This window comes from Petromyzon marinus, chromosome 53 (genome assembly GCF_048934315.1).
Source record: "Petromyzon marinus isolate PM22_M1 ecotype Great Lakes invasive population chromosome 53, UKy_Petmar_22M1.pri1.0, whole genome shotgun sequence".
Taxonomy (NCBI): Eukaryota; Metazoa; Chordata; class Hyperoartia; order Petromyzontiformes; family Petromyzontidae; genus Petromyzon; species Petromyzon marinus.
The window spans coordinates 3,438,296-3,464,022 of record NC_133719.1 but is presented as its reverse complement, the minus strand read 5'-3'; the positions used below and the strand labels follow the sequence as shown (position 1 = coordinate 3,464,022).

At 54.4% G+C, this 25,727-nt stretch overlaps 1 protein-coding gene across 2 annotated transcripts; it reads right to left on the bottom strand.

The window, feature by feature from the left end:
• On the bottom strand, window positions 1-25,511 carry LOC116953901 (galectin-related protein-like). 2 transcript variants are annotated; one of them, XM_032974205.2, is made up of 6 exons: window positions 25,089-25,511; window positions 10,606-10,614; window positions 4,831-5,202; window positions 3,658-3,746; window positions 1,986-2,157; window positions 1-655 (listed from the first exon to the last, which is right to left on the bottom strand). In XM_032974205.2, exons 1-6 carry the CDS (start codon window positions 25,089-25,091, stop codon window positions 506-508), a joined length of 795 nt encoding a protein of 264 aa, XP_032830096.1. In that variant the 5' UTR covers window positions 25,092-25,511; the 3' UTR covers window positions 1-505. The 2 variants fall into 2 exon arrangements, with proteins under 2 accessions (XP_032830096.1, XP_075908040.1); XM_076051925.1 differs by lacking the exons at window positions 10,606-10,614; window positions 25,089-25,511 and adding an exon at window positions 5,367-6,390.
• Window positions 25,512-25,727: the final 216 nt, after the last annotated feature.

Genomic DNA, 25,727 nt, shown 5'->3' with positions numbered 1-25,727 from the left:
GAAGCTTTTCCGAAAGCAAAACCCTGAGTTCGGATCCTTTAATGGTGACCCACAGTAGCGAGCGATCCGACACGCACGCCGTGTGACATCGCCGCAGCGTGCCCTGGCGAGCGGAACAAATCATCTCTGCGACGGGTCCGCACGTCAGCTCGCTCCATCGCCGGCCGAACGACGGTGGCGGCCGGCAGGTAAAGCGTGCCAAGGTGCCGAGCGAGGTGGGCCTCAGGTGGGGCTGACTTGGCCGAGCGATAGGAGAGTTGAGTGAGATGGAGGAGTGAGGTGGGAGGTGGTAGTGGAGCGTTAATTGGTTACGCAAGATAGACTTGGCCGAGCGAGAGATGGTGGTGGAGGGATGCCGGGCGGCTATGCGAGGCACAGTCGGCTCAGCGAGAGAAGTGTTGAGCGAGAGATGGATGTGGAAGGATGCCGGGCGGCTATACGAGGCACGGTCGGCTCAGCGAGAGAAGTGTTGAGCGAGAGATGGTGGTGGAGGGATGCCGGGCGGCTATGTGAGGTACACTTGGCTCAGCGAGACGTCCCCGCTGATGGTGAAGGCCGTGATGCGCGAGATGGGCTGCACGCGGTGCTTGAACTCGAAGAAGTGAGCGCCGTTCACGGCCACCTTCATGTCGGCGTCCGTGCACAGCAGCAGCAGCTGTTGACCAAAGACAAAGATCCACCCCCCCTTCAGTGTAGCCTTAACAGACTGTCAGGGCAAGTGCTGTTAGCGCGTAGCAGCGAGTAGCAGCGCCTATGAAGGCCGCCGAAGGCACACGAGGAGGTGGGTGGCCAACACATCACACCAGGTACTCATTTGAGACCGAGTCGACATTGGGGAGACCCAGGACCGTTTTCAGATCATCGTCACTGGTGGTGTTGGCCGTGAGCAGTTTATCGAACTCAGGCCAACGGGTTCATAGCGCAGCGTAGCGCTAACCACGACACTACCGCTGTTGACCACAACGGGAGGCAGCAGCAGTATCAGCATCATCATCATATGGTGAGCAAGTGAGGCAGTGTGTACATTAGGGGGCACAGCTGGTGAATCTGCCAGTCATCCTAGTCAACCCATGGCACCTGGGTCTGTCCCGCGACCTCCTGCAAGCGAGCCTTCAACACTTGACGTGGCCTCAAAGTGCACCTGGCCTGGCACAAGCGCCGTGGTGATGTCACCGTCACTTAATGATGAATGGCGGGTATTGGTGCGAGTGAGTGCGAGTGAGCAAGCGAGCGTAAGTGTGAGTGAACAAGCGAGTACGTGAGCGAATGTGAAAGCGAGTAATTGTGTAAGCGAGCGAGTGAGTGTGAGAGTGTGTGAGCGAGTGAGTGAAAGAGTGTCTGAGCGAGTGTCTGAGCGAGTGTGAGTGTGTGAGCGAGTGAGTGATTTAGCGAGCGAGTGATTGTGTGAGTAAGTGTGTGAACAAATGGGTTCGAGCAAGTGTAAGTGTGTGAGCGAGTGATTGTGTGAGCAAGTGTGAGCGAGTGATTGTGCGAGCGAGTGATTGTGCGAGCGAGTGATTGTGCAAGCGAGTGATTGTGTGAGCGAGTGATTGTGCGAGCGAGTGATTGTGTGAGCGAGTGATTGTGCGAGCAAGTCCGAGTGAGTGACTGAGTGAGTGCGAGTATGTGAGCGAGCGAACAAGTGTGTGAGTTAATGTGAGAGCAAATGAGTGTGGGCGGGCGAGATGAGTGAACAAACGTGTGAACGTGTGAGTGTCTGAGTGTGCGAGTGTGCGAGTGAGTGAGCAAGTGAGTGAACGAGAGTGTGAGCGAGGGAATGAGTGAACAAGTGTGTGAGAGTGTGAGTGTCTGAGCGAGTGTGTGAACGAGTGAATTTGTGAGCGAGTGAGTTTGTGAGCGAGTGAGTGAATGAGTGAACGAGAGTGTGAGCGAGGGAGTGAGTGCGGGTGCGAGTGAACAAGCGTGTGAGTGAGTGTGCGAGTGAGCGTGCGAGTGAGTGAGCGAGCGCTGCATGCTCCACACACATCGAACGGCTGCCCCGGGCGGAACGGGAACGCCGGGTGGGCCCTCTCCTCGCGGCCCCAGCCTTCGTTCACCATGTGGTTCCGCACCACCACGTTCGGTCGCTCGTCCCAACGCACGCTGATGTGCATGCCCACATCCCTCCCGGGGGCGCAGCCCAGGTCAATCATGAACCTGGACGGAGACAAAGATCCCCGCGTAGCCTTTAACAGACTGTTGGAGCCAGTGGTGTTGGCGGGTTAGCAGCAGCCTACGAAGGCCAGAACGGCTTCACGAGGGAGGGGGTGGGTGGCCGGCATGGGGCCCGACCGCCTTTGTTTCTCCGGCGGCGATGCTTGCACACCGCACCAGGTACTCATTTGAAGCAGAGTGGACCGAGGGGGAGGCCGAGGACCGGTTCAGATAATCATCACCGGTGGCCGGCACCACGCACGTATGTACACACACACGCACACACGGGGGTTAGCAGGTCCCGGCAACCGTTCATCTGAGTGGGTCCGCAGCCGAGCAACGTGGCCGGCTGTCTTGAATAGCGACACAGCCTCACCACACTGAAGGTCCACTCGTATCGGATCAGCTTCACGTGGGATACCGTGACCCCACGTTACACGCAGACACAGTCACTTCACCGTGACCCCACGTTACACACAGTCACTTCACCGTGACCCCACGTTACACACAGACACAGTCACTTCACCGTGACCCCACGTTACACACAGACACAGTCACTTCACCGTGACCCCACGTTACACACAGACGCAGAGTCACTTCACCGTGACCCCACGTTACACACAGACGCAGAGTCACTCCACCGTGACCCCACGTTACACACAGACACACAGTCACTTCACTGTGACCCCACGTTACACACAGACACACAGTCACTTCACTGTGACCCCACGTTACACACAGATACTTCACTGTGATCCCACGTTACACACAGACAGTCACTTCACTGTGACCACACGTTACACACACAGTCACTTCACCGTGACCCCACGTTACACACACACTTCACCGTGACCCCACGTTACACACGGACACTTCACCGTGACCCCACGTTACACACGGACACACAGTCACTTCACCGTGACCCCACGTTACACACAGTCACTTCGTGACCCCACGTTACACACAGTCACTTCGTGACCCCACGTTACACACAGTCACTTCGTGACCCCACGTTACACACAGTCACTTCGTGACCCCACGTTACACACAGTCACTTCACCGTGACCCCACGTTACACACAGACATAGACACTTCACCGTGACCCCACGTTACACACAGACATAGACACTTCACCGTGACCCCACGTTACACACAGATAGTCACTTCACTGTGACCCCAAGTTACACAGTCACTTCACTGTGACCCCACGTTACACAGTCACTTCACTGTGACCCCACGTTACACAGACAGTCACTTCACCGTGACCTCACGTTACACACAGCGACAGGCAGAGCCGATGCATTCATGCTTTCAACAACGCACAGTATGTTCAACTTCTTTTCCACCATACGTAGCCAACCGCACCTGCGATTAGCTACGTGCGGTGCGGAAGAAGTTCAACGTACATGCATTTGCAACAATGTGTTGGAAATAGCTGGAGGGAGGGGATGGAGGGAGGGGGAAGGAGAGGGAGGGGTGAAGGAAAGGGGGGGGGGGCTTAACCTCCAGGGTGTCGGCTTGACAACGCCACGCACGGCGAGACGCATGCCGGGCCGAAGTCCTCCCGGGAACGGCTGCTGGAACGGCACGGGCTGGGGACGGCGCACACGCGGCACGTACGCGTGTTAACAGTGCGTGTGCGTGTCACTGTGTATGCGTCACACTGTGCGTGTCACTGTGTCGCACAGTGCGTGCGCGTGTCACGGTGACACAGCGTGTGTCTCTGTGTCACTGCGTGTTTCACACAGTGCGTGCGCGTGTCACAGTTTCACATAGCGCGTGTCGAAGTGTGTCGCACAGTGCATGCACGTGTGTCACTGTGTGTGTGTCACAGTGTGTCACAAAGTGCATGCGCGTGTCACCGCTATGAACCTGGCGACCCAGGTTCGATTCCCGCTCACGACCAACACCAGTGACGATTATCTGAACCGGTCCCGGGCCTCCCCTAGGTCGACTCAGCCTCAAGTGAGTACCTGGGGTGGTGTGTAAATATCGCCACTAGGGAGACAAAGGCGGTCGGGCGTGGTGCTGGCCACCCACCCCCTCGTGTACCGTTCCGGCCTTCATAGGTGCTCGCTAACAGCACTTGCCCCTACAGTCTGTTAAGGCTATACGGGGGATCTTTGTATTACAGTGCATCTGTAGTGACATAGAATCGATCACATAAGCAGCATAGCGTTGGCTGCTGGCAGGGAAGGGGATCTGCAGCTTACAGCAGCCCTGACTGACAGCAGGTCACGTGATAGACCAGAGGGCGTGGCGGGGGGGCGGAGCCAGGCCATGCTGACAGTATAAGAGGGGCCCCCGGGAGGGGACCTCGGGGCTGTCGTTTGGAGCGAGATTCCGTCGTGCTGCTGGAGTCTTAACCGTCGTCACCGTCTTCACCATCTCGATGTCGCCAGTCAGGCAGTCTACCAGCTGTCCTGACTGGGAATCTTAATTACCGAGTGTGAACTGTTAAGGCCGTTTAATAAATAGAGTGCCTCCTACTCTTAGTCAGTCACTACACGTGTGCGTGTCACACAGCGCGTGCGCTACATCGCTCATCCATTCGTCTCAGCGCTCCAAGCCATCGGGTCAGAGCTACGAGCGTCCTTCTCCCTTAGAAACTCCAGCGGTGGGACAAACGACAAAAGCGGCTCAGCGGTGAGCTCACTCCCCCACTCAATCACTCACCAGCACATTCTGAGCTGGAATTGGAGCTGAGCCTCCGGGAGCCGGGAAGGGTCCGGGGAACCCACCGGCTTGTGGGGGGAACCCACCGGCTTGTGGGGGGAACCCACCGGCTTGTGGGGGGAATCCCCCGGCGGGGAATCCCCCGGCAGGGAATCCCCCAGCGGGGAATCCCCCGGCAGGGAATCCCCCGGCGGGGAATCCCCCGGCGGGGAACCCCCCGGCGGGGAACCCCCCGGCGGGGAACCCCCCGGCGGGGAATCCCCCGGCGGGAAATCCCCCGGCGGGGAACCCCCCGGGTTGCATGCCGGGGCCATGTTGCTCCGGCTTCTGGTTGACTGCGGCGCTTGGGGAGTCATCCAAGGCGTCGTCCAACTGCGTCGCGGAGAAACAGAACGACGAGAAACAGCGGTGACGACGACGACGACGACAGCGATGACAGAGAGCAACGACGACACCAGCGGAAAATGATGACAAGCGCGAGAGCAAACAACAGCAGCAGCAATGAATAAGAACAAACAACAGCAGTGTCCACGTACCAACGACGACAACATTCGTTGTTTCTCTTTACTTGGCATCGCTACCACGAGATTGCTTGAAGGGGAGAGTCGGACAAGGTGACGCACGCTTTCACCCACGTCATTCACAGCGACATAGAGGAGGTGTTTTCTGAAAATTAGACTGGAGGCACTGAGGCCTGAGCGAAGGCTGCACCCAATCTTTCATTTGCTGGAGTGTGGTCGCGATCGATTTGTTAGTGCGCGTGTAGTTTATAACCACTGTATTATAATAAAACAAAACTCCTGCCCTTGCACACATGCGCAGCAGCAGGAGGCGTCTCGTGACACGCGTGTAGTACGACGCCAGGTTTCGAGCGGTTGTGGTCTGGGTCGCCAAGTCAACCAGAACCGTTGGGCGACCTCGGGCGACGTCGGCACCGCTGTAGGCCGCGAGTTCCGAGCCGGCGTCCCGGCGAATCTGTCGCACGCACGCACGCACCCCTGGGCCGTCCAATGGCACGATGCCACGGAGGGAATGGACGGAGACCCGCCCCTGGCCCACGTGGCGATGCCGCAAGGTGCCGTTTGCCCCCGTGTCTTCGCCCGCTTTCGCGACACGACCAAGCTGTCGCGTGCGCCCTGAGCGAACGACGCTGCCAGCAAAGGGCAAAGCCGCTCCCCTGCTGGAAATCTCCCGAATTGCAGGTCAAGCCACGTGGCGCCGAGCAGTCGTCAGTGGGCAGCACATGGGGATCACCCGCGGCCCATTGGGAGTCGGATTGTGCAATGGGCTGAGTCTCGGCACCATACGGCAAGGTAGGTATGGCGCACGCTTGGTAAGCCCTCGTCTGTGTCCGTCGCTGTGCTCGAATGTGGTCCAACGGCTTCATCCTCGACACCGCAGTGCCGAACAAGCAGAGGATGTCACGCCGACAACGACTGTCGGAGGGCAATTCGGAACCCAAGTATAAGAGGTCCTCAGCGCCCTCCATGCTGTTGGTGAATACACCGAGGTATGGTTCAGGGGGATCGACTCCGAGGTCCTCAAAATGCTGGCGAGTCAGCTGGGTGCCATATGGGCAAATGCAAACAATGCAGCATCATCTGCATAAAATACTGGTCATCACCCCCCCCCCCCCCCCCCCCAGATTCGAAGAGCGGGAGACCCCAGGAGCCAGTCAATTCCATGACAAAAGAGACCAGGGGTGAGAATGCAGCCTTGACGAACGCCGGATATGGCGCTGAAGTGTGGCGATGGGTTGGAGCCACTGCGAACGAGAGCCCCCCCCCCCCCCCCCCTCCTTGTTCACATGCGCAGCTTCCTAATAAAGTCCAGAAGGGGCTCTGGGACATGTGCCCCCTTCTTCGGTGCGAACCAGAGCAGTTCTTTAGACAGAATCTCCATGCGACGGGCGATCCTACTCACGGCGCGACTCCCGACAACAGGCGTAGGGGCAAGCACATCCATCGAGGAGCAGTCGGCGGTGAATCCCAACTGTTGTGGATGTCAGCGTATGGAGAGGTGGGGTGAGCCTTGCCCGGCAGTGTGTGGGCAAGGACCTTCCCAGGCGTGGACGGAGGGGAGATCGGATGGTAACGGACGTAATCAGTGCGAGAACGTTTTCCCTCATTACGAAGACAGAACGATGCCATCTTTCCACTAAGATGGCGCCTGGCAGACGCACGAGAGCAGCCGATGAAGAGCAGCGCCAGCCACCATTTGCTGCTAAATGACGTCGTGACACTCGGGGTCTTGGCGGCTACTTTTTTCAGGTGGTCATGGAAGGTTGGCGTACAGTCCAGCTTCACTCCAAGATAGGTTGGTGTGGGGTCGTGTCGCACAGTGTTGCCGCAGGTCACTTTCAGAGTGCGCTTGGTACTCCGATTAGCGAGATGAAATGCAGTAGCTGTTGTTTTGTCGGGATTTGGCTTGAGCTTCTATTTCCGAAAATGCTCCCCCGATGGTGTTTTGGTCTCGGTTCACAGTAGATTCAATGATGTCGCCGAAAGTGCTGCTTGCGTTGGCAAGGCAAGGTCAGCCGCATATTCAAATTTGCATGATCCAGCTGTCGGCATGTCGCTCGTATAGACATCGAAGAGTGTTGACGTGTGTACTGAACCTTGTGGTAATCTATTGTTAAGAAACCGGGGTGAGCTAGCTTTGTCGTCCATGAAAACACACAGTTGCCTATTGCTCAGAATCATCCATATCATGCTGATTGTTTAGAGGCAGGGAATGGTCCTTGCACGCTTCAACATCAAGCCCTTAATCTAGACTGTGTCATAGGTGGATGACAAGTCCACAAAAGCTGCGCCGGTCTTAGATTTATTATAGAATCTGGACTCTGTGCGCCGCAAGGGCCAAAACATGGTCACAGCAGCTGTGTCTGGGCCAGAATCCCGATTGTTCTTCAGGGATCACCGTCTCATTGAGCGGGCCAGTTCTCCTGATGATGCGTTCCAGGAGCTTACAGGTCATGCATAGGAGTAATATCGGCCTATAGCTTGCCGGGTTATCAATTGGCTTGTCCGGTTTGGGTATTGCAATTACCATTGCCTCCCACAATGGTTTGGGAATTGCATCCGGTTTTCATGGTTTTGAGGTACAGGTTTGCCAGCCATTGGCAGTCCCGTAGGGCCTAAGTGATGGAGACATTCTGGGGAATACCATTTCTGACAGCAGCCTTCCCTTTCTTCATTTCAGCCAGACCCTCCCACACTTCCTCTGTGCTGATGGTGGTGGGGTCTTGTAAACAAATTGAGGTCAATGCGTGGTGTAATTGGCGATGGATATCTCGCTTGATGTTTTTGTCAAGCGGTCCGTTTGTGTTCTCCACGAGTTTGGAGGCTATAAAGTTGGGCAGGACTCTTGCAGTCCTGTATTCTGTTGTGTTAGCAGCACCCAGATGTCGTAGTAGGGCCCAGGCATGGTGGTCGGGGTGCGTTCAATCCAGGCCTTCAATGCACTCAATCCACCGCTGACGTCTGGCCGAGTCTAGACTCTAGTAAGGCCTTTCTGAGCAGGTGCTGTGTCTCTTTTGTCCAGCAGGGAGTGTATTCTTTCCTAAAGCATCAGGGATGCTCTTCTTAGCAGGTGCAATAAGGAGGCTAACAAGACGGTGATAACATTCCGGCGTCGCGGGAATTCAACTCACCACTCTCTTTCTACAGCCTCCTTATAGTGGTCACAGTCAGCTTTGGTAATGGTTTTGACACAATCACGGGGATTTCGATACCGATGTGGGTGATGATAGGGCCTGTGTTGACTTTTGGCAAAGCTTGGGAGTATTTTGCAGGATGCGTGAAGCATGGTCCCCACTTTGACGTTTGAATGTCGAGGTCCGGCTTGAAGTCGTGTTGCGCAGCTGAGTGGAAAGTTACTTTGCTTTTTGGGATCAAAAACCAGGTGCAGATCTTCGGCAGACATCCAGTCGGTGAGGTTTTCGCCGTCGGCCTGATCTACTGCATAGCCCCAACATAGTACGGTGGCTGTTAAAGTCACCAACGTATAGGGCTAGGATTGATGCACTTGGGAGCACTGGCTTAATGACATGGGGGCAAATCTACTTTAAATGCCGTTCACGTTTCTCCATTTCACTTTGTGATGACTATGCATCATACATGCCACAGTTTACTGCTGTTAAAGGTGAATTGGAAACGCCCGTGTGCGTCGGTCGTAAAGGTGTGTCTGTCTTTGCTTAAGGGCGTGGCGGCTCAACGGGTAGTGCACCAAGCAATAAACCCGAGTTCGATACCCGCTCACTGCCAACATCGGTGACGAATATCTGAATCGGTCCTGAATCCCCACCCTCCCTTAAATTAGTATTTGGTGCAGTGTGTAGAACATCAGTATCGGGGAGACAAAGGTGGCTGGGCATGGAACTGGCCACCCACACCCTCGTGCACTGCACTGGCCTCAAATGGTGCTCGCAAATAGGACTTGCCTTAACAGCCTGCAAATGCTACATGGGAAATATTTGTCTTTGTAGGGGCACGTGAGGAATGTAGGCATGGGAGAGTGGAGGTAGCATCTCGCCTGTTCAGCCTCTTCCTCATGATGGATGCGTGTGCGTCTAGCCAGGTGTGTGTAGGGTGGCTGTATGGGGAGCGGTTAGCGGAGTGGTTATCGCACCGCGATACGAACCCGGAGACCCAAGTTCGATTCCCGCTCACCGCCAGCACCAGTGACAATTATCTGAACCGGTCCTGGGCCTCCCGTAGGTCGACTCAGCCTCAAATGAGTACCTGGTGCGGTGTGTAAAAACATCGCCGCTAGGGAAGGCTGACGGGCGTGGTGCTGGCCACCCACCGCGTCGCGCGCCGCACCGTGCCAGGTGTCCGGCCTTCACAGCAGTAGTTGCTCCGACAGTCTGTTAAGGCTACACGGGGAATCTTTGGTGGTACCGGGTGTTGGTGAGTGGCCGGGTGCCGAGGACGCGAGCTGCTGGTATGTGTTGCAGCAGGACACGTGCTCGTGGGTCATAGGGAAACCGGTTTGTCTGGTTCAACAGCCAAGGACACGATGCCTCCTCCACTCATCCTCACAGCCACGCCTCGACACTCACACACAACATCACGCATGTGTGTACGCCTACACAGGCTGACGGGGAAATAGCTGTTAGCGAGCACCTATTAAGGCCAGCATAGTTCAAACTCCAAAGATCCCTCCTATAGCCTTAACCGACCGTTAGGGCTATTGCTGTTAAGGAGCACCTATGAAGGCCGGCATGGCACACTAGAAGGGGTGGGTGGCCAGCACCATGCCCGGCCACCTTTGTCTCCTGAGTGGCGATGTTTACAACACACCGCAACAGGTGCTCATTGAAGGCCGAGTTGACATAGAGCAGGCCCAGAACCGGTTCAGATAACCGTCACTGGCGTTGGCCTTGATCGGGAACTCGGATTCATAGCGCAGCATCCTAACCGCGGCACTCCTGCTCCCCACTCACTCCCCACACACTCCGTAGAACAGTGGGAGGAACGTTTAAGCTCCACACAGAGAGAGGCATCCTAGTCGAGCATCGAACCAAGGTCGCGTATCAGCACTGTGCCACCCTGCTTGACATGCTGCTGATATACAACCCGCTGAATGCACAGCCGAGAAGGGGCGTGCGTCGAGCGGGCGTCAGCGTCTCGGTGGGGCAGTGGTGGCGTTGCCGCCGCCGCCTCCTCCTCCTCCTCCTCGTCCTCATCGTCCGGTGGGCTCGACCCGCGCTCGCCGCGACGACTCGACCCAAACGTGCGCGACTCTAGGGAGTGGGTGTCAAGTGGTACTCACGGAAAAGTCCTGCGGAGCACACACGCGCACGCACACACGTACACGGTCACAAAGGCCGGCATCATCATCATCATCGTGGTCACGTGTGGTGTGTGCGAGAGGCGAGTGTTGTAACCGGCCGTGACAGCGCCGCGTGGGAGGAACCAATACGGCTGCATGAATCACTGCAGTCCGTACGGACAGCTCAGCAACCTACTTGCTGTGATGTAATCCCATTGACAACGGTTGGGGACGCTCTGTGCGATTCATCCACTTGCCCCTTACGCGAATGAGGGATGGGTTCGCATCACCACACCCATCACACGCACACAGCCACATTGAGCTCTCACTCCTCGTGCAGCACCTGTCAGATGTCAGTGTCTTCCATCCAAATCAAACAGTCTCTCCCATCTCAAACAGTCTCTCCCATCTCAAACTGTGTCTCCCATCTCAAACTGTGTCTCCCACTCCAAACTGTGTCTCCCACCCCAAACTGTGTCTCCCACCTCAAACTGTGTCTCCCACCCCAAACTGTGTCTCCCATCTCAAACTGTCTCGCACCTCAAACTGTGTCTCCCACCCCAAACTGTGTCTCCCACCCCAAACTGTGTCTCCCACCCCAAACTGTGTCTCCCACCTCAAACTGTGTCTCCCATCCAAAACTGTGTCCCCCACCCCAAACTGTGTCTCACACCCCAAACTGTGTCTCACACCCCAAACTGTGTCTCCCACCCCAAACTGTGTCTCCCACCCCAAACTGTGTCCCCCACCCCAAACTGTGTCTCCCACCCCAAACTGTGTCTCCCACCTCAAACTGTCTCCCACCCCAAACTGTGTCTCCCACCTCGAACTGTGTCTCCCACCCCAAACTGTGTCTCCCACCCCAAACTGTGTCCCCCACCCCAAACTGTCTCCCATCCCAAACTGTGTCTCCCACCCAAAACTGTGTCTCCCACCCCAAACTGTGTCTCCCACCTCAAACTGTCTCCCACCCCAAACTGTGTCCCCCACCCCAAACTGTGCCTCCCACCCCAAACTGTGTCTCACACCCCAAACTGTGTCTCCCACCCCAAACTGTGTCTCCCACCCCAAACTGTCTCCCACCCCAAACTGTGTCCCCCACCCCAAACTGTGTCTTCCACCCCAAACTGTGTCTCCCACCCCAAACTGTGTCTCACACCCCAAACTGTGTCTCCCACCCCAAACTGTGTCTCCCACCTCAAACTGTGTCTCCCACCTCGAACTGTGTCTCCCACCCCAAACTGTGTCTCCCACCTCAAACTGTGTCTCCCACCCCAAACTGTGTCTCCCACCCCAAACTGTGTCTCCCACCTCAAACTGTCCCCCACCCCAAACTGTGTCTCCCACCTCGAACTGTGTCTCCCACCCCAAACTGTGTCTCCCACCTCGAACTGTGTCTCCCACCTCAAACTGTGTCTCCCACCCCAAACTGTGTCTCCCATCTCAAACTGTCTCCCATCCCAAACTGTGTCTCCCATCCCAAACTGTGTCTCCCATCCCAAACTGTGTCTCCCACCCCGAACTGTCTCCCACCTCAAACTGTGTCTCCCACCCCAAACTGTGTCTCCCATCTCAAACTGTCTCCCACCTCAAACTGTGTCTCCCACCCCAAACTGTGTCTCCCACCTCAAACTGTCTCCCACCCCAAACTGTGTCCCCCACCCCAAACTGTGTCTCACACCCCAAACTGTGTCTCCCACCCCAAACTGTGTCTCCCACCCCAAACTGTGTCTCACACCCCAAACTGTGTCTCACACCCCAAACTGTGTCTCCCACCCCAAACTGTGTCTCCCACCTCAAACTGTGTCTCCCACCTCAAACTGTGTCTCCCACCTCAAACTGTCTCCCATCTCAAACTGTCTCGCACCTCAAACTGTGTCTCCCATCTCAAACTGTGTCTCCCACCTCAAACTGTGTCTCCCACCTCAAACTGTGTCTCCCACCTCAAACTGTCTCGCACCTCAAACTGTGTCCCCCACCCCAAACTGTGTCTCCCACCCCAAACTGTGTCTCCCACCCCAAACTGTGTCTCCCATCCCAAACTGTGTCTCCCACCCCAAACTGTGTCTCCCACCTCGAACTGTGTCTCCCATCCCAAACTGTCTCCCACCTCAAACTGTGTCTCCCACCCCAAACTGTGTCTCCCACCCCAAACTGTGTCTCCCACTCCAAACTGTCTCCCACCCCAAACTGTGTCTCCCACCTCAAACTGTGTCTCCCACCCCAAACTGTGTCTCCCACCTCGAACTATGTCTCCCACCTCAAACTGTGTCTCCCACCCAAACTGTGTCTCCCATCTCAAACTGTCTCCCATCCCAAACTGTGTCTCCCACCCCGAACTGTGTCTCCCACCTCGAACTGTGTCTCCCACCCCAAACTGTGTCTCCCACCTCAAACTGTGTCTCCCACCCCAAACTGTGTCTCCCACCCCAAACTGTGTCTCCCACCTCAAACTGTCCCCCACCCCAAACTGTGTCTCCCACCTCGAACTGTGTCTCCCACCCCAAACTGTGTCTCCCACCTCGAACTGTGTCTCCCACCTCAAACTGTGTCTCCCACCCCAAACTGTGTCTCCCATCTCAAACTGTCTCCCATCCCAAACTGTGTCTCCCATCCCAAACTGTGTCTCCCATCCCAAACTGTGTCTCCCACCCCGAACTGTCTCCCACCTCAAACTGTGTCTCCCACCCCAAACTGTGTCTCCCATCTCAAACTGTCTCCCACCTCAAACTGTGTCTCCCACCCCAAACTGTGTCTCCCACCTCAAATTGTCTCCCACCCCAAACTGTGTCCCCCACCCCAAACTGTGTCTCACACCCCAAACTGTGTCTCCCACCCCAAACTGTGTCTCCCACCCCAAACTGTGTCTCACACCCCAAACTGTGTCTCACACCCCAAACTGTGTCTCCCACCCCAAACTGTGTCTCCCACCTCAAACTGTGTCTCCCACCTCAAACTGTGTCTCCCACCTCAAACTGTCTCCCATCTCAAACTGTCTCGCACCTCAAACTGTGTCTCCCATCTCAAACTGTGTCTCCCACCTCAAACTGTGTCTCCCACCTCAAACTGTGTCTCCCACCTCAAACTGTCTCGCACCTCAAACTGTGTTCCCCACCCCAAACTGTGTCTCCCACCCCAAACTGTGTCTCCCACCCCAAACTGTGTCTCCCATCCCAAACTGTGTCTCCCACCCCAAACTGTGTCTCCCACCTCGAACTGTGTCTCCCACCCCAAACTGTGTCTCCCACCCCAAACTGTGTCTCCCACTCCAAACTGTCTCCCACCCCAAACTGTGTCTCCCACCTCAAACTGTGTCTCCCACCCAAACTGTGTCTCCCATCTCAAACTGTCTCCCATCCCAAACTGTGTCTCCCACCCCGAACTGTGTCTCCCACCTCGAACTGTGTCTCCCACCCCAAACTGTGTCTCCCACCTCAAACTGTGTCTCCCACCCCAAACTGTGTCTCCCACCCCAAACTGTGTCTCCCACCTCAAACTGTCCCCCACCCCAAACTGTGTCTCCCACCTCGAACTGTGTCTCCCACCCCAAACTGTGTCTCCCACCTCGAACTGTGTCTCCCACCTCAAACTGTGTCTCCCACCCCAAACTGTGTCTCCCATCTCAAACTGTCTCCCATCCCAAACTGTGTCTCCCATCCCAAACTGTGTCTCCCATCCCAAACTGTGTCTCCCACCCCGAACTGTCTCCCACCTCAAACTGTGTCTCCCACCCCAAACTGTGTCTCCCATCTCAAACTGTCTCCCACCTCAAACTGTGTCTCCCACCCCAAACTGTGTCTCCCACCTCAAATTGTCTCCCACCCCAAACTGTGTCCCCCACCCCAAACTGTGTCTCACACCCCAAACTGTGTCTCCCACCCCAAACTGTGTCTCCCACCCCAAACTGTGTCTCACACCCCAAACTGTGTCTCACACCCCAAACTGTGTCTCCCACCCCAAACTGTGTCTCCCACCTCAAACTGTGTCTCCCACCTCAAACTGTGTCTCCCACCTCAAACTGTCTCCCATCTCAAACTGTCTCGCACCTCAAACTGTGTCTCCCATCTCAAACTGTGTCTCCCACCTCAAACTGTGTCTCCCACCTCAAACTGTGTCTCCCACCTCAAACTGTCTCGCACCTCAAACTGTGTTCCCCACCCCAAACTGTGTCTCCCACCCCAAACTGTGTCTCCCACCCCAAACTGTGTCTCCCATCCCAAACTGTGTCTCCCACCCCAAACTGTCTCCCACCTCAAACTGTGTCTCCCACCCCAAACTGTGTCTCCCACCCCAAACTGTGTCTCCCACTCCAAACTGTCTCCCACCCCAAACTGTGTCTCCCACCTCAAACTGTGTCTCCCACCCCAAACTGTGTCTCCCACCTCGAACTATGTCTCCCACCTCAAACTGTGTCTCCCACCCCAAACTGTGTCTCCCATCTCAAACTGTCTCCCATCCCAAACTGTGTCTCCCACCCCGAACTGTGTCTCCCATCCCAAACTGTGTCTCACACCCCAAACTGTGTCTCCCACCCCAAACTGTGTCTCCCACCCCAAACTGTGTCTCACACCCCAAACTGTGTCTCACACCCCAAACTGTGTCTCCCACCCCAAACTGTGTCTCACACCCCAAACTGTGTCTCCCACCCCAAACTGTGTCTCCCACCTCAAACTGTGTCTCCCACCTCAAACTGTGTCTCCCACCTCAAACTGTGTCTCCCACCTCAAACTGTGTCTCCCACCTCAAACTGTCTCCCATCTCAAACTGTCTCCCATCTCAAACTGTCTCGCACCTCAAACTGTGTCTCCCATCTCAAACTGTGTCTCCCACCTCAAACTGTCTCGCACCTCAAACTGTGTCCCCCACCCCAAACTGTGTCTCCCACCCCAAACTGTGTCTCCCACCCCAAACTGTGTCTCCCACCCCAAACTGTGTCTCCCATCTCAAACTGTCTCCCATCCCAAACTGTGTCTCCCACCCCGAACTGTGTCTCCAATCCCAAACTGTGTCTCCCACCCCGAACTGTGTCTCCCATCTCAAACTGTCTCCCACCTCAAACTGTGTCTCCCACCCCAAACTGTGTCTCCCACCTCAAACTGTCTCCCACCCCAAACTGTGTCCCCCACCCCAAACTGTGTCTCACACCCCAAACTGTGTCTCCCACCCCAAACTGTGTCTCCCACCCCAAACTGTGTCTCCCACCCCAAACTGTGTCTCCCACCCCAAACTGTGTCTCACACCCCAAACTGTGTCTCACACCCCAAACTGTGTCTCACACCCCAAACTGTGTCTCCCACCCCAAACTGTGTCTCCCACCCCAAACTGTGTCTCCCACCCCAAACTGTGTCTCCCACCTCAAACTGTGTCTCCCACCTCAAACTGTGTCTCCCACCTCAAACTGTCTCGCACCTCAAACTGTGTCTCCCATCTCAAACTGTGTCTCCCACCTCAAACTGTCTCGCACCTCAAACTGTGTCCCCCACCCCAAACTGTGTCTCCCACCCCAAACTGTGTCTCCCATCCCAAACTGTGTCTCCCACCCCAAACTGTGTCTCCCACCCCAAACTGTGTCTCCCACCTCGAACTGTGTCTCCCATCCCAAACTGTGTCTCCCACCCCAAACTGTCTCCCACCTCAAACTGTCTCCCACCTCAAACTGTGTCTCCCACCCCAAACTGTGTCTCCCACTCCAAACTGTCTCCCACCCCAAACTGTGTCTCCCACCTCAAACTGTGTCTCCCACCCCAAACTGTGTCTCCCACCTCGAACTATGTCTCCCACCTCAAACTGTGTCTCCCACCCCAAACTGTGTCTCCCATCTCAAACTGTCTCCCATCCCAAACTGTGTCTCCCACCCCGAACTGTGTCTCCCATCCCAAACTGTGTCTCACACCCCAAACTGTGTCTCCCACCCCAAACTGTGTCTCACACCCCAAACTGTGTCTCACACCCCAAACTGTGTCTCCCACCCCAAACTGTGTCTCACACCCTAAACTGTGTCTCCCACCCCGAACTGTCTCCCACCTCAAACTGTGTCTCCCACCTCGAACTGTGTCTCCCTCCTCAAACTGTGTCTCCCACCTCAAACTGTGTCTCCCACCTCAAAGGGGGACAATTTGAAATTGGCGAGACAGTTTGAGATAAACTAAACTAAACTTTGTATTTTACCAGGTAAGGCCCACTGAGCTCTATAGATATTTTTCAGACGCGACCTTGTGACAAATAATGGCTCAACAAAGCGGCTTACAGTGAGGGAAAAAAGTATTTGATCCCCTGCTGATTTTGTACATTTGCCCACTGACAAAGAAATGATCAGTCTATAATTTTAATGGTAGATTTATTTGAACAGTGAGAGACAGAATAACTACAAAAAAAATCCAGAAAAACGGAAGTCAAAAATGTTATAAATTGATTTGCATTTTAATGAGGGAAACAAGTATTTGACCCCCTCTCAATCAGAAAGATTTCTGGCTCCCAGATGTCTTTTATACAGGTAACGAGCTGAGATTAGGAGCACACTCTTAAAGGGAGTGCTCCTAATCTCAGCTCGTTACCTGTATAAAAGACACCTGTCCACAGAAGCAATCAATCAATCAGATTCCAAACTCTCCACCATGGCCAAGACCAAAGAGCTCTCCAAGGATGTCAGGGACAAGATTGTAGACCTACACAAGGCTGGAATGGGCAACAAGACCATTGCCAAGCAGCTTGGTGAGAAGGTGACAACATATTCTTAGTTTTTTCGGTAAAGTCACGTTGAAGAGAAACAACAAAATAACGTGACTTTACCGAAAAAACTAAGAATATGAATTACTGCAGTCACGAAAGCTTTAAATCAAAGGTGACAACAGTTGGTGCGATTATTCGCAAATAGTAGAAACATAATCTCCCTCGGCCTGGGGCTCCATGCAAGATCTCACCTCGTTGCAATGATCATGAGAACGGTGAGGAATCAGCCCAGAACTACACGGGAGGATTTTGTCAATGATCTCAAGGCAGCTGGGACCATAGTCACCAAGAAAGCAATTGGTAACACACTACGCCGTGAAGGACTGAAATCCTGCAGCGCCCGCAAGGTCCCCCTGCTCAAGAAAGCACATATAGATGCCGGTCTGAAGTTTGACAATGAACATCTGAATGATTCAGAGGACAACTGGGTGAAAGTGTTGTGGTCAGATGAGACCAAAATGGAGCTCTTTGGCATCAACTCAACTCGCCGTGTTTGGAGGAGGAGGAATACTGCCTATGACCCCAAGAACACCATCCCCACAGTCAAACATGGAGGTGGAAACATTATGCTTTGGGGGTGTTTTTCTGCTAAGGGGACAGGACAACTTCACCGCATCAAAGGGACGATGGACGGGGTCATCTACCGTCAAATCTTGGGTGAGAACCTCCTTCCCTCAGCCAGGGCATTGAAAATGGTTCGTGGATGGGTATTCCAGCATGACAATGACCCAAAACACACGGCCAAGGCAACAAAGGAGTGGCTGAAGAAGAAGCACATTAAGGTCCTGGAGTGGCCTAGCCGGTCTCCAGACCTTAATCCCATTGAAAATCTGGAGGGAGCTGAAGGTTTGAGTTGCCAAACGTCAGCCTCGAAATCTTAATGACTTGGAGAAGATCTGCAAAGAGGAGTGGGACAAAATTCCTCCAGAGATGCGTGCAAACCTGGTGGCCAACTACAAGAAACGTCTGACCTCTGTGATTGCCAACAAGTGTTTTGCCACCAAGTACTAAGTCATGTTTTGCAGAGGGGTCAAATACTTATTTCCCTCATTAAAATGCAAATCAATTTATAAAATTTTTGACGTGCGTTTTCTGGATTGTTTTGTTGTTATTCTGTCTCTCACTGTTCAAATAAACCTACCATTAAAATTATAGACTGATCATTTCATTGTCAGCAGGGGATCATATACTTTTCTCCCTCACTGTATCACGTGGACATTTCTAGTAGTAGCCAAAGACTCTAAACGCGTGATGTTGATTCGAAATGTGGAAAAGAAGACCCGAAGAACCCGGATAAAATCCACGTTACCACGGGGAGAGAGACAATGAAACTCAAAATATACAGCAGGCATTAGGGTTAGGATCGAACCCACGACCTCCTGTATACGGGGCGAGGTAGTTAACATCTCATAGTCACCATGGAATACCCAATTATTCCTGCCCAGACTCTATCCAGCCCATCTAAACCTGTCGCCCATCTCTCAAGCTGTCTGTCTCACTGTCTCTCAAGCTGTCTGTCTCCCTGTCTCTCAAGCTGTCTGTCTCCCCGTCTCTCAAGCTGTCTCCCTGTCTCTCAAACTGTCTGTCTCCCTGTCTCTCAAGCTGTCTGTCTCCCTGTCTCTCAAGCTGTCTCCCTGTCTCTCAAGCTGTCTGTCTCCCTGTCTCTCAAGCTGTCTGTCTCCCTGTCTCTCAAGCTGTCTGTCTCCCTGTCTCTCAAGCTGTCTGTCTCCCTGTCTCTCAAGATGTCTGTCTCCCTGTCTCTCAAGCTGTCTGTCTCCCTGTCTCTCAAGCTGTCTGTCTCCCTGTCTCTCAAGCTATCTGTCTCCCCGTCTCTCAAGCTGTCTGTCTCCCCGTCTCTCAAGCTGTCTGTCTCCCCGTCTCTCAAGCTGTCTGTCTCCCTGTCTCTCAAGCTGTCTGTCTCCCTGTCTCTAAAGCTGTCTGTCTCCCTGTCTCTCAAGCTGTCTGTCTCCCCGTCTCTCAAGCTGTCTGTCTCCATGTCTCTCAAGCTGTCTGTCTCGCTGTCTCTCAAGCTGTCCGTCTCCCTGTCTCTCAAGCTGTCTCCCTCCCTGTCTCTCAAGCTGTCTCCCCGTCTCTCACGCTGTCTGTCTCCCTGTCTCTCAAGCTGTCTGTCTCCATGTCTCTCAAGCTGTCTGTCTCGCTGTCTCTCAAGCTGCCTGTCTCCCTGTCTCTCAAGCTGTCTGTCTCCCTGTCTCTCAAGCTGTCTGTCTCCCTGTCTCTAAAGCTGTCTGTCTCCCTGTCTCTCAAGCTGTCTGTCTCCCCGTCTCTCAAGCTGTCTATCTCCATGTCTCTCAAGCTGTCTGTCTCGCTGTCTCTCAAGCTGTCTGTCTCCCTGTCTCTCAAGCTGTCTCCCTCCCTGTCTCTCAAGCTGTCTCCCCGTCTCTCAAGCTGTCTGTCTCGCTGTCTCTCAAGCCGTCTCCCTCCCTGTCTCTCAAGCTGTCTCCCCGTCTCTCAAGCTGTCTGTCTCGCTGTCTCTCAAGCTGTCTGTCTCCCTGTCTCTCAAGCTGTCTCCCTGTCTCTCAAGCTGTCTGTTCCCCAAACTCTCAAGCTGTCTGTCCCCCAAACTCTCAAGCTGTCTGTCTCCCTGTCTCTCAAGCTGTCTCCCTGTCTCTCAAGCTGTATGTCCCTCAAACTCTCAAGCTGTCTGTCTCCCTGTCTCTCAAGCTGTCTGTCTACCTGTCTCTCAAGCTGTCTGTCTCCCTGTCTCTCAAGCTATCTGTCTCCCCGTCTCTCAAGCTGTCTGTCTCCCTGTCTCTCAAGCTCTCTGTCTCCCTGTCTCTCAAGCTGTCTGTCTCCCCGTCTCTCAAGCTGTCTGTCTCCCCGTCTCTCAAGCTGTCTGTCTCCCCGTCTCTCAAGCTGTCTGTCTCGCTGTCTCTCAAGCTGTCTGTCTCGCTATCTCTCAAGCTGTCTGTCTCCCCGTCTCTCAAGCTGTCTGTCTCCCCGTCTCTCAAGCTGTCTGTCTCCCCGTCTCTCAAGCTGTCCGTCTCCCCGTCTCTCAAGCTGTCCGTCTCCCCGTCTCTCAAGCTGTCCGTCTCCCCGTCTCTCAAGCTGTCCGTCTCCCCGTCTCTCAAGCTGTCCGTCTCCCCGTCTCTCAAGCTGTCTGTCTCCCCGTCTCTCAAGCTGTCTCCCTGTCTCTCAAGCTGTCTGTTCCCCAAACTCTCAAGCTGTCTGTCCCCCAAACTCTCAAGCTGTCTGTCTCCCTGTCTCTCAAGCTGTCTCCCTGTCTCTCAAGCTGTATGTCCCTCAAACTCTCAAGCTGTCTGTCTCCCTGTCTCTCAAGCTGTCTGTCTACCTGTCTCTCAAGCTGTCTGTCTCCCTGTCTCTCAAGCTATCTGTCTCCCCGTCTCTCAAGCTGTCTGTCTCCCTGTCTCTCAAGCTGTCTGTCTCCCTGTCTCTCAAGCTGTCTCCCTGTCTCTCAAGCTGTCTGTTCCCCAAACTCTCAAGCTGTATGTCCCTCAAACTCTCAAGCTGTCTGTCTCCCTGTCTCTCAAGCTGTCTGTCTACCTGTCTCTCAAGCTGTCTGTCTCCCTGTCTCTCAAGCTATCTGTCTCCCCGTCTCTCAAGCTGTCTGTCTCCCTGTCTCTCAAGCTCTCTGTCTCCCTGTCTCTCAAGCTGTCTGTCTCCCCGTCTCTCAAGCTGTCTGTCTCCCCGTCTCTCAAGCTGTCTGTCTCCCCGTCTCTCAAGCTGTCTGTCTCGCTGTCTCTCAAGCTGTCTGTCTCGCTATCTCTCAAGCTGTCTGTCTCCCCGTCTCTCAAGCTGTCTGTCTCCCCGTCTCTCAAGCTGTCTGTCTCCCCGTCTCTCAAGCTGTCTGTCTCCCCGTCTCTCAAGCTGTCCGTCTCCCCGTCTCTCAAGCTGTCCGTCTCCCCGTCTCTCAAGCTGTCCGTCTCCCCGTCTCTCAAGCTGTCCGTCTCCCCGTCTCTCAAGCTGTCTGTCTCCCCGTCTCTCAAGCTGTCTGTCTCCCCGTCTCTCAAGCTGTCTGTCTCCCCGTCTCTCAAGCTGTCTGTCTCCCCGTCTCTCAAGCTGTCTGTCTCCCCGTCTCTCAAGCCGTCTGTCTCCCTGTCTCTCAAGCTGTCTGTCTCCCCGTCTCTCAAGCTGTCTCCGTGTCTCTCAAGCTGTCTGTCTCACCGTCTCTCAAGCTGTCTCCCTGTCTCTCAAGCTGTCTCCCCGTCTCTCAAGCTGTCTGTCTACCTGTCTCTCAAGCTGTCTCCCCGTCTCTCAAGCTGTCTGTCTCCCTGTCTCTCAAGCTGTCTGTCTCCCTGTCTCTCAAGCTGTCTCCCTGTCTCTCAAGCTGTCTGTCTCCCCGTCTCTCAAGCTGTCTGTCTCCCTGTCTCTCAAGCTGTCTGTCTCCCTGTCTCTCACTCAAGCTGTCTGTCTCCCCGTCTCTCAAGCTGTCTGTCTCCCCGTCTCTCAAGCCGTCTGTCTCCCCGTCTCTCAAGCCATCTGTCTCCCCGTCTCTCAAGCTGTCTGTCTCCCTGTCTCTCAAGCTGTCTGTCTCCCCGTCTCTTAAGCTGTCTCCCTGTCTCTCAAGCTGTCTGTCTCTCCATCTCCTCAAGCTGTCTGTCTCCCTGTCTCTCAAGCTGTCTGTCTCCTCGTCTCTCAAGCTGTCCCCCTGTCTCTCAAGCTGTCTGTCTACCTGTCTGTCAAGCTGTTTGTCTCTCCATCTCCTCAAGCTGTCTGTCTCCCTGTCTGTCAAGCTGTTTGTCTCTCCATCTCCTCAAGCTGTCTGTCTCCCTGTCTCTTAAGCTGTCTGTCTCCCTGTCTCTCAAGCTGTCCGTCTCCCTGTCTCTCAAGCTGTCTGTCTCCCCGTCTCTCAAGCCATCTGTCTCCCCGTCTCTCAAGCTGTCTGTCTCCCTGTCTCTCAAGCTGTCTGTCTCCCCGTCTCTTAAGCTGTCTCCCTGTCTCTCAAGCTGTCTGTCTCTCCATCTCCTCAAGCTGTCTGTCTCCTTGTCTCTCAAGCTGTCTGTCTCCTCGTCTCTCAAGCTGTCTGTCTCCTCGTCTCTCAAGCTGTCCCCCTGTCTCTCAAGCTGTCTGTCTCCCTGTCTGTCAAGCTGTTTGTCTCTCCATCTCCTCAAGCTGTCTGTCTCCCTGTCTCTTAAGCTGTCTGTCTCCCTGTCTCTCAAGCTGTCTGTCTCCCTGTCTCTCAAGCTAGCTGTCTCCCTATCTCTCAAGCTGTCTGTCTCTCCATCTCCTCAAGCTGTCTGTCTCCCTGTCTCTCAAGCTGTCTCCCTATCTCTGAAGCTGTCTCCCTGTCTATTTACATTATGAGACCTCCTTTGCTAGTAACAAGATATAGGAATAGGTTTTACCCTTTTAAGTGGCACCTTTATTCAAGGCATCATGTCTGCTATAACCACAACACAAGCAGTCAAAATGCAAACAAAAAAGACAACTCTGATAATAATATGCACTGTCCTTGAATTTGATTGTGCCAGTTAAAAGGGTAAAACCTATTCCTATATCTTGTAACTGGCAAAGGAGGTCTCATAATGTAAATGCTCACCCGAGCCCTCAATACTCTGATAGTGCGCTGTTTTTGAGTTGTACGCCTTTTGGCGTCTTCTGGTCCAACACCAATGGAGACTAGGCTCTAAGAAAAGCCGTCTCGGGTGTGGACCAATCAAATTCAAGGACAGTGCCAATATTATGATCAGAGTTGTCTTTTTTGTTTGCATTTTGACTGCTTGTGTTGTAGTTATAGCAAACATGATGCCTTGAATAAAGGTGTCAATTTTTTGTGTGCCAGTTAAAAGGGTAAAACCTATTCCTATGTCTCCCTGTCTCTCAAGCTGTCTGTCTCTCCATCTCCTCAAGCTGTCTGTCTCCCTGTCTCTCAAGCTGTCTGTCTCCCTGTCTCTCAAGCCGTCTGTCTCCCTGTCTCTCAAGCTGTCTGTCTCCCTGTCTCTCAAGCTGTCTGTCTCCCTGTCTCTCAAGCTGTCTCCCTGTCTCTCAAGCTGTCCGTCTCCCTGTCTCTCAAGCTGTCTCCTTGTCTCTCAAGCTGTATGTCTCCTTGTCTCTAAAGCTGTCTGTCTCCCTGTCTCTCAAGCCGTCTGTCTCCCTGTCTCTCAAGCTGTCCGTCTCCCTGTCTCTCAAGCTGTCCGTCTCCCTGTCTCTCAAGATGTCTCCCTGTCTCTCAAGATGTCTCCCTGTCTCTCAAGATGTCTCCCTGTCTCTCAAGATGTCTCCCCGTCTCTCAAGCTGTCTGTCTCCCCGTCTCTCAAGCTGTCCGTCTCCCCGTCTCTCAAGCTGTCCGTCTCCCTGTCTCTCAAGCTGTCCGTCTCCCTGTCTCTCAAGCTGTCCGTCTCCCAAGCTGTCTGTCTCCCCGTCTCTCAAGCTGTCTGTCTCCCCGTCTCTCAAGCTGTCTCCCCGTCTCTCAAGCTGTCTGTCTCCCCGTCTCTCAAGCTGTCCGTCTCCCTGTCTCTCAAGCTGTCCGTCTCCCTGTCTCTCAAGCTGTCCGTCTCCCAAGCTGTCTGTCTCCCCGTCTCTCAAGCTGTCTGTCTCCCCGTCTCTCAAGCTGTCTCCCCGTCTCTCAAGCTGTCTGTCTCCCCGTCTCTCAAGCTGTCTGTCTCCCCGTCTCTCAAGCTGTCTCCCCGTCTCTCAAGCTGTCTGTCTCCCTGTCTCTCAAGCTGTCTGTCTCCCTGTCTCTCAAGCTGTCTGTCTCCCCGTCTCTCAAGCTGTCTGTCTCTCCATCTCCTCAAGCTGTCTGTCTCCCTGTCTCTCAAGCTGTCTGTCTCCCTGTCTCTCAAGCTGTCTGTCTCCCTGTCTCTCAAGCTGTCTGTCTCCCTGTCTCTCAAGCTGTCTGTCTCCCTGTCTCTCAAGCTGTCTCCCTGTCTCTCAAGCTGTCTGTCTCCCCGTCTCTCAAGCTGTCTGTCTCCCCGTCTCTCAAGCTGTCTGTCTCCCCGTCTCTCAAGCTGTCTGTCTCCCTGTCTCTCAAGCTGTCTCCCTGTCTCTCAAGCTGTCTGTCTCTCAAGCCGTCTGTCTCCCTGTCTCTCAAGCTGTCTGTCTCCCTGTCTCTCAAGCTGTCTGTCTCCCTGTCTCTCAAGCTGTCTCCCTGTCTCTCAAGCTGTCTGTCTCTACATCTCCTCAAGCTGTCTCCACATCTCACACAGGACGTCTTGTGACCGTAGCAATGCTCTCTGGATCGAGGCGTGCTAGGGAGGTGTGATTTGGGCTCTCTGTGTGTGTGTGCGCGTGACACTGCGTTCGCCTGCTGTGTACATAAACATGTCTCTCTACCCCCCACCCCCCCAAAAAAATATATATAGCGGAAGAATCGCTCCCAACATCCCATACCCCACCCCCCACAATTTTACAAGTAAATAAGCAATTGCGCAACACGAATCAAAAGTTCCCCGGGGTATGAAGACGTGTTCAAACATGCGGCAAGCGACGCAAAAACGACCAATCTAGCGTACTCCTTTAACGAGGCTTAATAAAGTGCTGGAAATTCCACGCCGCTGCTAATCACCCACCATCCACACCGCCCGCTCACGGCCCACAGCCATTGACGATTATCTGAACCGCTCCTGGGCCTCCCCTAGGTCGACTCAGCCTCAAAATGAGTACCCGGTGCGACTGGGAAGACAAAGGCGACCGGGCGTGGTGTTGGCCACCCCACACTCCTCGTGTGCCGTGCCGGCCTTCGTAGGTGCTCGCTAATTGGCACTTGCCCTTACAGTCTGTTACAGGCTGCAGCTTCCCGCCCTGGTAGCTTGCCCAGCAACGTGTTTGCCACTCACCATTCCGCTGGCCGGGGTCTGTCCGCTTGGATCGCTTCGCTTTGCTTGCTGATGCTGCTGTTGTTGTTGCTGTTGTTGCTGCTGTTGTTGTTGTTGCTGCTGCTACTGCGCTGAGGAAGGCGCTGAGTGAGCTGGGTGGCCGCCCTTAGCCCCGGGGAGTCCTCCACTTGAACGCATCCCGGACTCTACCACTCCGCGTGACGGGGGTGGGTACAGGGGGGTGGGCGCCATTGATGTTCGACGGGGGAGGGATGTGTTACAGGGCTACTGCCGGGGTATCTTTTGCAGCTGATCCAGACGAATTGCTATTTTACAATTGCTGTTCGTTTACTCGAACAAGATGTGTTTTGAGCGAAACTTAAACTTACATAAAGTACACAAGCTGGGGTCACCCCCTTCTCCCCGTGAGAGTGATGGAACATCCCACCGACACCTGTAGCAGGATTGGGTGGCTCAACATTTTTGGTTGGGCGGTGCCGGAAGCTGCAGTGGGTGGTCAGCCACCTCCATATAAGGGGCCGTCCACAAATGACGTCACGCACCTAGGGTTTTAGAAATTTGACGTCACATCAAAATGCGCAACTTTAAATAAATACAGACAACACGTTCTACTTAATGAAATATACTTTTTAATAAATG